The 12,115-nt window shown below is 36.5% G+C and overlaps 3 protein-coding genes across 4 annotated transcripts; 1 reads left to right on the top strand and 2 right to left on the bottom strand.

Moving 5' to 3' along the window:
- Nucleotides 1-237: 237 nt before the first annotated feature.
- On the bottom strand, nt 238-684 carry LOC109193895 (14 kDa proline-rich protein DC2.15-like). Its single transcript, XM_019344722.1, has one exon. It carries the CDS (start codon nt 682-684, stop codon nt 238-240), a length of 447 nt encoding a protein of 148 aa, XP_019200267.1.
- Nucleotides 685-3,898: 3,214 nt separating this feature from the next.
- Nucleotides 3,899-4,403, bottom strand: LOC109194063 (14 kDa proline-rich protein DC2.15-like). The gene has a single exon (XM_019344923.1). It carries the CDS (start codon nt 4,385-4,387, stop codon nt 3,962-3,964), a length of 426 nt encoding a protein of 141 aa, XP_019200468.1. The 5' UTR covers nt 4,388-4,403; the 3' UTR covers nt 3,899-3,961.
- A 4,687-nt stretch (nt 4,404-9,090) lies between these two features.
- LOC109146529 (BAG family molecular chaperone regulator 7) lies at nt 9,091-12,115 on the top strand. Of its 2 annotated transcripts, XR_002048460.1 has the most exons (4): nt 9,093-9,924; nt 10,286-10,567; nt 11,567-11,923; nt 11,998-12,115. XR_002048460.1 is itself a non-coding variant. In XM_019294195.1 (3 exons), the coding sequence occupies exons 1-3, from the start codon at nt 9,205-9,207 to the stop codon at nt 11,792-11,794; spliced, it is 1,230 nt and encodes a 409-aa protein (XP_019149740.1). In that variant the 5' UTR covers nt 9,091-9,204; the 3' UTR covers nt 11,795-12,115. The 2 variants fall into 2 exon arrangements, 1 of the variants encoding a protein (XP_019149740.1); XM_019294195.1 differs by having other exon boundaries at nt 9,091-9,924; nt 11,567-12,115.

Here is a 12,115-nt window from a genome sequence, read left to right as displayed (position 1 = left end):
GTACAATAGATAAATAGAAAATTTATATTCAATCAAACACAATTATAAACTTGCTATACATACACTTAGCAAGCTCAGCTCACTTGTTCACATTAAACATAAGCACACACATGCAAAAAAAAAAAAAATGACATTTAATGAGTTACATAAAATACGTAATATTATAAATGATTGCACCCAATCCTGTAGTATTATATATAGTTAGCATGCATGCATGCAAGCTTGCATGAAATGTGGTTAGCAAGTAAAGGCATTTGGAAGTTGACGTCCACAGTTATTGATAACCAGGCTAAGAGCAAGCGGCACATTCAGATTAATACCAAGAACATTGAGTCTAATGGCGGTGCAAAGGCAAACCGCCGCCTCTAGATCCGCCAATCCGGCGATCAAGCTGCAACATGGCAATGTCGGAGGAGTACCCACCACCGCCCCCACCAATCCGCCTACTAAATTTGCACATACACCCAATTTTAAAGCATCTCTCGGGCATCGTCCTGCTCCTCCTCCGCCGTTGACACCACCGTTTCCTCCACCGCCACCGTTGGCTCCACCACCACCGATTCCGGTGCCAGTGCCGGGGAATCCGGGAAAAGCAGGGTATTGAGTTGCGGTGGTGGTGGCAAAGAAGAGGAGGTTGAGAGAAAGAAAAATGGCGGCGGCCGAGGATTGAGCTTTGGAAGCCATATTCGATCTTATCCCAGTTAGAGAGAAATAATGATTATATATCTTCTCTATTGTTAATAGCTGATAGAGTTTGGTGATTGAAGAAACTAGAAATGGAGGTATTTATACTTGGCAAATCAAAACTACTGCCTACTGGTGGTGATTAATAAAATGTAGGCTTAATTAATTATTATATATATAAAATCATTTCACATTAATAATTACATAGAAATTAAAACCAATATTTTAGTTGGTTAATCGATCCGATTAAATTAATATATATTTGAGGTCCGTGAGAAGATCAACAAATTAAAATCTCAGTTTTTACGATGACTCTATCCAATCCCGTGATCCAGTTGCTCCAATAATTTCTTGGCATGGCCTAATCCACTTACTAGGTGTGGCATGGAGTGGTAAGATGTATTGCGAATAGTTATGCCATGGACCGGGTGCATATTGCAATGCAGACTTGGGTCAAAATATACAATTTATATATACTGAATGTTTACAAAAAAAAAAAAAAAAAAAAAATATATATATATATATATATATATATATATATATATAGAAAGAGAGAGAGAGAGGAGGGGGGGCGGTGGAGTCTACAAAATTTGATGAATAAAAAGTCAAGTACAAAAGAGCGATGTCATTTTCATAAATATTACAAACTTTTAAAATTTAGAATATTTTTTTAATAGAATAGTGATCGTTCCTAGTAGGGGTGGGCTATTCGGATTAAAGGATGAGATTTTTATGGGCAAGCTCATAATGATTATCTGAATGTGTACTCTAGTTGGTGAAAGTTGGAGCGCGCGTAAGGAGGTAAATCAGCTTAAAGGCCAACTCGATCAAACAAAAAAGATTAATAAGCAAACAACTCTTAACGGAATGTCAAATTTAATTTAAAATTTATGATTACCAAGCCAATAATCTAACAAACTCTACTTAATGGTTAGTTCTTACGGAGCCAATAATCTAACAAACTCTACTTAATGGTTAGTTCTTACGGAAGGCAGCTTAACTGCAAATGTAGGTCTTCATGCATGTATTTGGATATGGCAAATGGCGGAGGCAATACACCTGAAAAGGAAATAGTGCAAAGCAAAATTATTTTCCTTAATTATTTCTTAAAGAGGAAATGGTTTAGGGAAAATTATTTTTCCATTTCTTAGGCTTTGTTTGGCAAAGCTTATTTAGGAGCTTATATCTTATTTTAAGCTACTAATGAGCTATAAGCTCTGTTTGGTAATGTTTCCAAAATAAGCTCGTAACTAAAAATAAGAGCTTATTTTGGAACGCTACCTTAGATAGCGTTTCAAAATAAGCTGGTAGTTTCCTAACTTTTTTCCATCTTTGTCATTATAATTTTAAAGAAATGACATCATTTACCCTTCCCAATTAAAACATTTTCTTTCCTCCTTTATCCGCAACTTTCACCGCAATTATTATTATTATTATTATTATTATTATTATTATTATTATTATTATTATTATTATTATTATTATTATTATTATTAGATGGAGGAGATTCGCAACAATATTGCTACTTCATTATGGGATGCTAGATCATGATTATGCTAATAGTTTTATTTCAAAATGATAATTTTTTTTTGAAGACAAAATGTTAAATTTTAATATGTAAATAAACTAATTTAAATTTTATGAAGATGTCCTTTTTAATCTTTTTACATTTATGAACTTATCAAAAAGCTAATTTTACCAAACACTTTCAAGCATAACAACTAGTTTAACAGCTCTTCAGCTTTCAGCTATCTTTTCAGCTAGGTTTGCCAAATATTGCCTTAGTATTTGCGCGGTCTAACTTCTAATTGCAGTTATATACAACACTTCTTTAATTTGTAGAACACATTTTTGACAAAATATACTAATTTACTCCGTAATTATTTTGAAAATATGAATATTATTTATCATATTGAATAAATCTAATGTAAATAGAAATTACTATTATTATTATTATTGTTATTATTATTATTATTATTATTATTATTATTATTATTATTATTATTATTATAAGAAATGATATTAAAACATCCTTTAGATATTTTAGCTACATTAAAAATAAAATACTAAAATTAAAAGGCTAATAGCATTTGAGTGATTACATCAAAGTGAGATGATTTGAATTGTATGTGTGTATAGAATTACTATTTTTTATATCTAAACTTTTTTACTAGCCGTAAATTTTTCAAAAAAGTTAATTAAATCTCGACACAAAGTCATTTCATTTTTTAATGTATATATGGAGAGATATAAACTCTCCCCTCGTCACTCTAAAAAAAATGATATTTTATACATTATAAAACATAAAATCAATCATATTCATTTAGTAAAATTTTCATTTCTCAGTAGTACGTAGATCGAATTGATGAATAAAAAAGTTGATAGTGAAATAAAATTTAAGAGCAAATTACACTTTTGGTCCTGTGACTATTAGGGGTGTGTTAATTTGAGTACGTGACTTTTAAAACTAACAATTTAGTCCTTTAACTATCATTTTTTTAGCAGATTTGGTCCTCCTGGCCAAATTGCCGGTGGAATTTGGCCGGAAAGACGTTCGAATTTTTAAATCAAACGCTATTTTTTTTACAATTAAAAAGACCGAATTACCCCCACTAATATTTGATTTAAAAATTCGAATGTCTTTCCAGCCAAATTCCACCGGCAATTTGGCCAGGAGGACCAAATCTGCTAAAAAATGATAGTTAAAGGACTAAATTGTTAGTTTTAAAAGTCACGTACCCAAATTAACACACCCCTAATAGTCACAGGACCAAAAGTGTAATTTGCTCTAAAATTTAATTAACATTATCACATGATAATGAACTTACTATAAGTAGTCTCAGCAAGCTCACTCATTCACATTAAACATAAACATAAACATTCTTCCAAAAGGCTGAACTACAACTCTAAGAGCCCCCACACCCCGGCCAGACAGAGCATTTTGGAGGATGTAAATCATGGTGACTCAACTGAACATGAACCACAGAGGCCCCCACACCCCGGCCAGACAGAGCATTTTGGAGGATGTAAATCATGGTGACTCAACTGAACATGAACCACAGAGGCTAGACCGGTGCTTACTTCGCACAAGGAGCCCCTCACTTTGAGAGATTGCTCCCACACTGCCGCTGGTGAGACTCGATCCTTGATCATTCTTCCAAAGTTTCACCTCTATAACCAGTTGAGCTACCCATGCGAGCAAAACATAAACATAAACATGAAATTGCATAAAGTACACGATAGTGTTATAGCTTGCTTGCATGCAACATATATATGCTTAGCAAGTGAAGCGATTTGGAAATTGACGCCCACAATCATTGAGGACCAGGCTGAGAGCCACCGGAATGTTGAGATTAATTCCGAGCACGTTGGCTCTGATGGCGGTGCAAAGGCAAACCGCCGCCTCCAAATCTGCCAGTCCGGCGATCAAGCTGCAGCATGGCAATGTCGGAGGAGAACCCACCACAGCCCCCACCAATCCGCCTAGTAAATTTGCACATACACCCAATTTTAAAGCATCTCTCGGGCATCGTCCTGCTCCTCCTCCGCCGCCGTTGCCACCACCATTTCCGCCGCCGTTGCCAGTGCCGCCGGGGAATCCGGGGATAGCAGGGTATTGATGAGTTGCAGTGGTGACGGCGAAGAAGAAGAGGTTGAAGGAAAGAAAAATGGTGGCGGCCGATGCTTGAGCTTTGGAAGCCATAGATATTAATTATTGTCTCCTCTGATCTGTTGCTAATTTGAGAGTTTGCTGGGAAATGATTTGATTGAAGAAACTAGTAATGGTGGCGGTATTTATAGTTGCAAATCAAAACAAGTGATTACTAATACAGATTTAATTAATTATAGAATTGTGAATAATGGCATTTATGTTGCTAATTAAATTAATAATCACGTCCGTGAAAAGATCGACGACCATATCTCCGTTTTTTTAAAACATTATTGGCTAGTACTAATCATCTTCCAAAGGTTGAACCCCAACCTTAAGGGCCCCCACACTCTGACCTGACTAGTACTAATCTTAAGTCGTCAATTGCCTAAAAGATATTAATATGATCAGTCGAACTAAAAGAATTAGTCCTGTAATATTTTTTTTTTTCTTGTCATAAAAGGTAAACTCTATTGTTCTTACTTGACATAATCGTGAAAAGATAAGTCACGATGACTCAGTGACTTATTAAGTAAGAACACTAGTACTTAGTACCTATAAGAACCCACCGTATGAAATAAAACTCTCAGGCTGTTGCTATTAGGCTCAATTTTATATCCTTATAGGTAATATTTGACAAACCTAGCTGAAAAGGTAGCTGAAAGCTGAAAAGCTATAAGCTAGGAGCTCAAAACTGAAGAGCTATTAACTAGTTGATTATGCTTAAAAGTGTTTGGTAAAATTAACTTTTTGATAAGCTGATAAATGTAAAAAGACTAAAAATGACATTTTCATAAAATTTAAATGATGTGATTATTATATTGTTTTTATATTATTAAATATATGAGATATGTTTAATTTATATATATATATATATATATATATATATAAATTTATTTTTATAATATATATGAGATATATATTAAATTAAAACAGAAGAATTTTTTTTTTTAATTGGTAAGGGTAAATGATGTCATTTGTTTATGAACGGACGGTTGGAGTTAGAACTTTGGAGTTGCTGTAGTAAAGAGTTGCGGAAGAAATGAATAAATATATAAGAGGAGAAAAAAAAGGCCAAAAGAGTTTTAATTAAGGATAACTATGAAAAAAAGTTAGGAAGCTTCTAACTTATTTTTGAAAAGCTACCAAAGGTAGCTTTTCAAAATAATCTCTTATTTTTGAAAAGCTTATTTAGGAACACTATCAAACAGAGCTTATAGCCTATTAATAACTTAAAATGAGCTATAAGCTGTGCCAAACAGAGTCTACCATTTAGTAATCAACTAGACTGTTTTTACATGCATATATCTTCTTTTTATATTCTATCCGTGATCAAGATGCTCCAACTCTCCAAGTAAATTCGGGCAATTTATATCATGGATCAGAGTCCACATATCATTATGGATCCTGAATCGAAACAACGTGGTCTAGAATTCATAGTCGTAAGGTACATAATTTCATAACACAAGATACAAAAATCACAACACAAAATATATATAACATGTTATATATTTACTTATTTTTTCAATAAATCTGATTTAGGTACATAATTTTTGTCTATAGCCAAGTTAGCCACAAAATTTCACAAAATAACACAAATAAATTCATAACATACAATTGCTAATTTGCATAAGGTACAAAATTTTATAACACAAGATAAAAAAACTTATAACATAAAGATACATATATATACACTAAAGGTCCACAGTGCACTATGAGTCTATGAACCCTGATCTATGGGCTTTAGTAGGCCCAGTAAACCACTTTGAAGGAAGAATATGACGCCCGTATGTTCCTCAACCGTCAGTAACCGTCACGTCCTTATAGCATTCGATCACTTCGTTGTTTAATGATCTTTGCATGTAATGTACTGTTAATAATCACCGAAGGTGACGACCATGAGACGCTCAACACTGCGGAAGAAACTCTCAGGAAACGACGCCGCCGCAATTCGCCGGTATGACGGCTACAGGGCGGAGGCGGCGAACGGCGGCGGCCCGGATGATTCGTCGGTGTGTTCGTGCAGCGACTCAAGTCTGAACGAAGAAGAAGACGACAGTAATGTCGGGAAGGAGGAATTCAGGAAGTTGGGGTTTACGGTCTACGACGTCCCTGAAGAGTTGACCGAACGACGGCCGGGCTCCGAGAAGACGGAGACGACAGCTGAACGGAAACGGGACGGCGGCGGCGGCGGCGGGAGTTATTACGGAGCGTTGATACGCGGCGCGGCGTTTGGGGCCGTCTCTATGGGCGTTTTAATGGTTAGATTTTCCGGCTGTTTTCATGCCGTCCAATATCTCGGCGCTTTCACTCCGACATAAAAATATTCTCAGTAATTTTCTTTACTTTATACTGTAATTAAAATATTGACATTTTATTCTAAAATTAAAACAAAAAAATATTGAGTTAATACCCAAAATCGTCCTCGACTATAGTGATTTTTCTCAATTTCGTCCTAAACAACTTTGGTGACCTAATATCGTCCTAGACTCGTTCCAGACTTTTTTAGTCATAGACTTTTGTGTTTTTGCTCAATTTAGTCCCTCATTTGTTATTTTGTCCATTTGGTGTTAAATAAATAGATAATTCAGTAATTTTAATATTGGCATCTCTTTACTCATAGACATGTGAACTGCGAAATCCCTTTTTTTTTACGAATTACTTCCAGAATTACTCCTAAAACTGCGAATATAAAATTTAATTTGCAGGTCCGGGAGTAATTCTGGGTGTAATTCGTACAAGAAAGAGGAATTTCGCACTTCACAAGTTGAAAGTAAAGAGATATCAATATTGACATTACTGAATTGTCTTTTTATTTAACACCAATTTGACTGAATAACAAATGGAGGACTATTGAGCGAAACACAAAAGTCTGGGACGATATTAGGTCACCAAAGTCGTTTAGGACGAAATTGAGAAAAATCACTATAGTTGAGTACGATTTTGGATATTAACTCAAAAAATATTATTCATATTCTCAACTTCTACTCACACTCTTAAATTCTTGACATAAAGACTTTTATAGAAAGTCACATAATAAAATTGTATAAACTATTTACTAGTTACTACATGAGAAAATAAAATTGAGAGAGTATAATTTTAAAGTACACCTAATAAAATTTATTAAAATATTATAATTTCTCAATGAGTAAACCAGGGAATCCGGCTAACGTCGGATAAAGCCATTTCCATGTAGTATTGCTTTCATCATTTGATTTTGACTATAAAATATAAATGTCGATTTTGTACAATTGAGAATAAGACAAAAGTCCTAGTGCTTTCAAAAAAAAAAAAAAAGAAGACAAAAGTCCTAGTCGTGACCCATGTGCCATGATTCTCATTATCTTTCCGAGTTTCCGCTGTTTTAGAAAGCATATTTTTCCTGTTTTTATGTTGACACAGGATTAAAATCTTAAATCTCTGCTTTTAATTGGCGTCGAGTTGGCCTACCGGCCGCTTAACATTCATCATAATGGGTGGTTTAGACAGTTGATTGATTATCACCTAGTTGCCCTTGGAAAGTTTGAGAAGTGCTTAGTGATTTTTTCAACCATAGATTTAAGTTTATGTAATTGAATTTTTTGTGAGTGGAAATGTTTAGTTTAGTGTCAAAGTCTCAAAGTTATATTGATTAAATTTAACTTTCTATGAGCATGAAAATGAATTTATGAGGTCCAAAATATATTTAGGTGGAGCAAGAAACATGATTTATTAAAAAAGAAAAATTTGTTTTCACCAAAAAAAAAAAAAAATTGTAAATAATTGACGTGTAACCAGCTAGATGCTACTGAGGCCTCGAGGCAGAAAGGTCACATGGCAGCCACAGTAATTGTCAACTATGTACCATCAATCAAAGATTCTCTTGTCTATGCTAATTTCCTTTTGTTAATATATAAATATTACAGAGTATTTCATTTGTTCTATTTTATGTATTCAATTTTAATAATATTTGATTCAAATTATTAATTATTTATTTTTTTGATAATATTTTAATTTAATACGGAGTAGTTACCATTCTAATTGGATCGTCATAGGTTCGAATCATTACGGGGACTTAGATTTTTTGGACTGAAAATATTTGAAAAAATATAGAACATATATTATTTTGTAAATAATTATGAATATTTTAAATAAAAATATTCGAGGAGTAAAATTTATATATATTTCGTATAATTGTATGTCACCCACTCACCCTAAACGATTCTCAATCCGTCAACTTTATAATACCATTGTCCATAAAAATATTAAATAATTTTTAATCGGATCACGAAGTTTCTTGAGCAGATCCTAACTATAAGAAACACATTTAGCTCCATATCATACTCAGACTAATCTCTATTCGCACCGGACCAGCCCATTTAAGAGATAAAATGTTGTCCAGGTTAATTTTTCCAGAGACTAATCTCCATTCGCACTGGGCCAGTCCAATTAAGGGGTAAAGTGTTGGCCCAATTGATTTTTTCAGAGGAAATTCGAACTCTTCATATTTCTTAAGGGACAAGAGTCAGATCAATCCAATCAAGTTGGCTATAATATTAAATAATCTTGCTCGAATGGACATCTCAACTGGTTATAGAGATAAAGTTGAAAAGAATAAACAGGGGTTGAGTCTCAACAGCTACAGTATAGACGGTATGGTTTCAACCTTTCCTAAAGAATAATCTTTAAAGTTGATACAAAATTTTGAGTTAAATAATTTGGCTGAATCAATATTACGATAGTACCCTTCGTCACCATCACCTTCATTCCACTCGTGCTTTTCTCGGTGTACTTAAACTACTGTCTCCGCAAAGCTCCATAGCCATATCCATATCCATTTCTCTCAAGACCTCTAAACTTGTGCTTCAAAGGGACATTTGATCAATCAAAGAATGAGCCGATTTAGAAGGTTTCAGCTGGTCGAGCAGTCGCCATCTTTTTTCTTGACAGAATCTTCTCTTCTGGCCCCCAGCACTCTCTCACTGACCCCAAGGTTTCCTTCTTCACTTCTCGTTGAAGACGAGCTCGATGCCGCTCTTGATTTGCTTTGCCCCTTTGATCTCACATCCCCGTTTGATGACTTGGATGCCGTGACCGATTTGATTCAGATCGAGACAACCCCGTTTTACAGCACGGCCAGGCAGGTCCGGCGCCGGCGGGTGGGGTTCGGGTCAGAACGGTTCAAGTTGCAGAGCCTCTGCGACCGGGTCTCGGAGCTGGAGCTGGGGTTTGACCGGTTGTTCAAGCAGGAGGAGGAGAAGAAGAAGAAGACGACGAGAGTTGGGGAGCGGAAGTACACGTGGACGGCGGAGATCAAGAGCCCGGAGGAGGACGGGCTGGAGCGGGCGTACAAGTGGGTGGCGGAGGTTAAGGATGGGAAGAAGGGAGCAGTTGAGAAGAGCTACAAGGTGAGTGCTGAGATCAAGGGGAAGGGGGAGGACTCTCCGATCTCCCGGACCTACACCTTCAAAACGACGTCGGGCAAGAATGCCGGGGAGAAGAAGGAGGAGGATGGGGACAAGAAGAAGAAGACGAAGAAGAAAGCAGTGAACTGCGCGCGTGTTGTTGAGATTGAAGAGCCTTCCGACCATGGCGCCGTCATCCTCCGACAGGTCGTCTGCATTATCCTTATTCTTCACATTTACACTTCTGGATCATCAATTGATGTTTGATCTGTCTAATGATGTTTATTGCGTGTTAAGAAGTGAAAAAAAGGAGCAGTTTTTAACTTTTTATTTGCATAATCAACCATTATCATGCCATTTTAAATCTTATATATGCATAATCAAACTGTTAAAGATTGTTCTTTTGCAGCATTTTTGTTTGTTTGTTTGTTTTCATTTAATGGGTCACTAAGTCATCGTGATTTATCCATTTATTATCCTGTGGGGGCTCTAAGAGCGAGGGAATTTTGCGTTTTGTGGGAAAGTAGAGAACTGAGTGACATTTGACTTCTTGTTGTCATGGTGATAGGCATATGCAAAGAGTGTGGAAAAGAAGAAGGGGAAGAGGAAGGAGTTGGCCCCGCAAGATGCAGCCATGGTAATACAAATGACCTTTAGGGCTTATCTGATAAGGAGGTCACAGACTCTGCGTGCTCTTCGTGAATTGGCGATTGCCAAGACTAAGTTGAAGGAGCTTAGGGCGCTTTTCAACAACTTCTCATACCGGAGGCAGGTGGCTCGAGATGCTGAGGAGCGCCAAAGGTTTTCTGAGAAGATTATTGTGCTCCTCCTCACCGTTGATGCCATTGAGGTAGTATCTTATTCGGTGTGTTTAGTGCTACTTGACTGATATATGTGTTTGCTTAAGTGAAGTTCAGGGTACCTTACTATCTTTTATGTGTTTTTATGACATGCTGATGATATTAATTACTTGAATCTCAGACACTACATGTAGCCATTTTAGTTTAACTGAACTAGTAGCTAGAATAATTATTATCTATATATGAAGTAGAATCGATGCATCCCAGATGGAAACCTGGGTCGATATACAAGATTTGGGGTAGAATTAGGGATTGGGTTTTAATCAAGAATAGATTTTTATTACCAAACAATGCCTCCTAGTACTTGAAAGGTTAGGACAGAGCCTCCTTGGGCCAATATACCAGATTCACGGTATAATTAGGGCTTGGGTTTGGATCAAGAATAGATTTTTATTACCAAATAATGCCCTCCTAATACTTAAAAGGTTAGGACAGAGACTCCTTGGACCAATATACCAGACTCAGGGTGTAATTTGGTCTTGGGTTTGGATCAAGAATAGATTTTTATTACCAAATAATGCCCTCGTAGTACTTGTAAGGTTAGGACAGAGACTCCTCGGGCCAATATACCAGACTCGGGGTGTAATTAGGGCTTGGGTTTGGATCAAGAATAGATTTTTATTACCAAATAATGCCCTCCTACTACTTGAAAGGTTAGGACAGAGACTCCACGGGCCAATATACCAGACTCGGGGTGCAATTAGGGCTTGGGTTTGGATCAAGAATAGATTTTTATTACCAAATAATGTCCTCCTACTACTTGAAAGGTTAGGACAGAGTCCTTGGAAATACGGTTCCCATAGTCTGTTACTAATTCTTCCATTGGCTTCTACCTACCACAACAGATCACCTAGCCGACACATGATTGCACTTGGTTCTCTTTTCATACGCAATGCAACCTCGTTTCTAGTTACAGTCCGTGTTGTGTGTCATCCAAGAATGCGATTTTTCAACATTATTCATGCTGTCGTGTCTTTGATATGCTATAGGGTGCTGATGTCATGGTGCGGGCTACAAAGAAGTCGATGGTGGACGAGCTAGAAGCAATGCTTGACGTCATTGATCCCCAGCCTGTTGGGAAGAGTGCATCAATGAGGAGGAGAACGTTCGACATGCCTGACAGTGTCATTCAGAAAGAACTGGCGGCTGGCGTGGCGCAAGTTGTGCAAATGATTGATGAATCGAATGGCGCCGAGACCTTCGAGGCGTGCTTGTGAGTCGACTGATCGATATGGGAACACTCCTACTTGCTTGCCTTTTGGTAGGATTTGGATGGTGTTTTAAGTAATTACTAATGTGACCTTTTGGGTAATGGAGATTATGTGGAGTAGTATGTGGATGATGAGGTTCTGCATGCCTGTTTATTAAGGTGTTGTGTAGGGTCTGAGCCAGACCCATTATTGGTAGAGTTTTTGATGAGGTGTTTCGGCTTCTAGAGACATTGTGTTTGGTGTTTGATTATGTGACCTTAATGTTACTTTGCAACCTTCTAGTGTGTTAATTGTTGTGCATTAAGACTACTAGGATTGCTTGTGTTA

Source organism: Ipomoea nil, unplaced genomic scaffold (genome assembly GCF_001879475.1).
Source record: "Ipomoea nil cultivar Tokyo-kokei standard unplaced genomic scaffold, Asagao_1.1 scaffold1932, whole genome shotgun sequence".
NCBI lineage: Eukaryota > Viridiplantae > Streptophyta > Magnoliopsida > Solanales > Convolvulaceae > Ipomoea > Ipomoea nil.
Note: the sequence above shows the minus strand (reverse complement) of the source record. Positions and strands in the feature narration are given on the sequence as shown.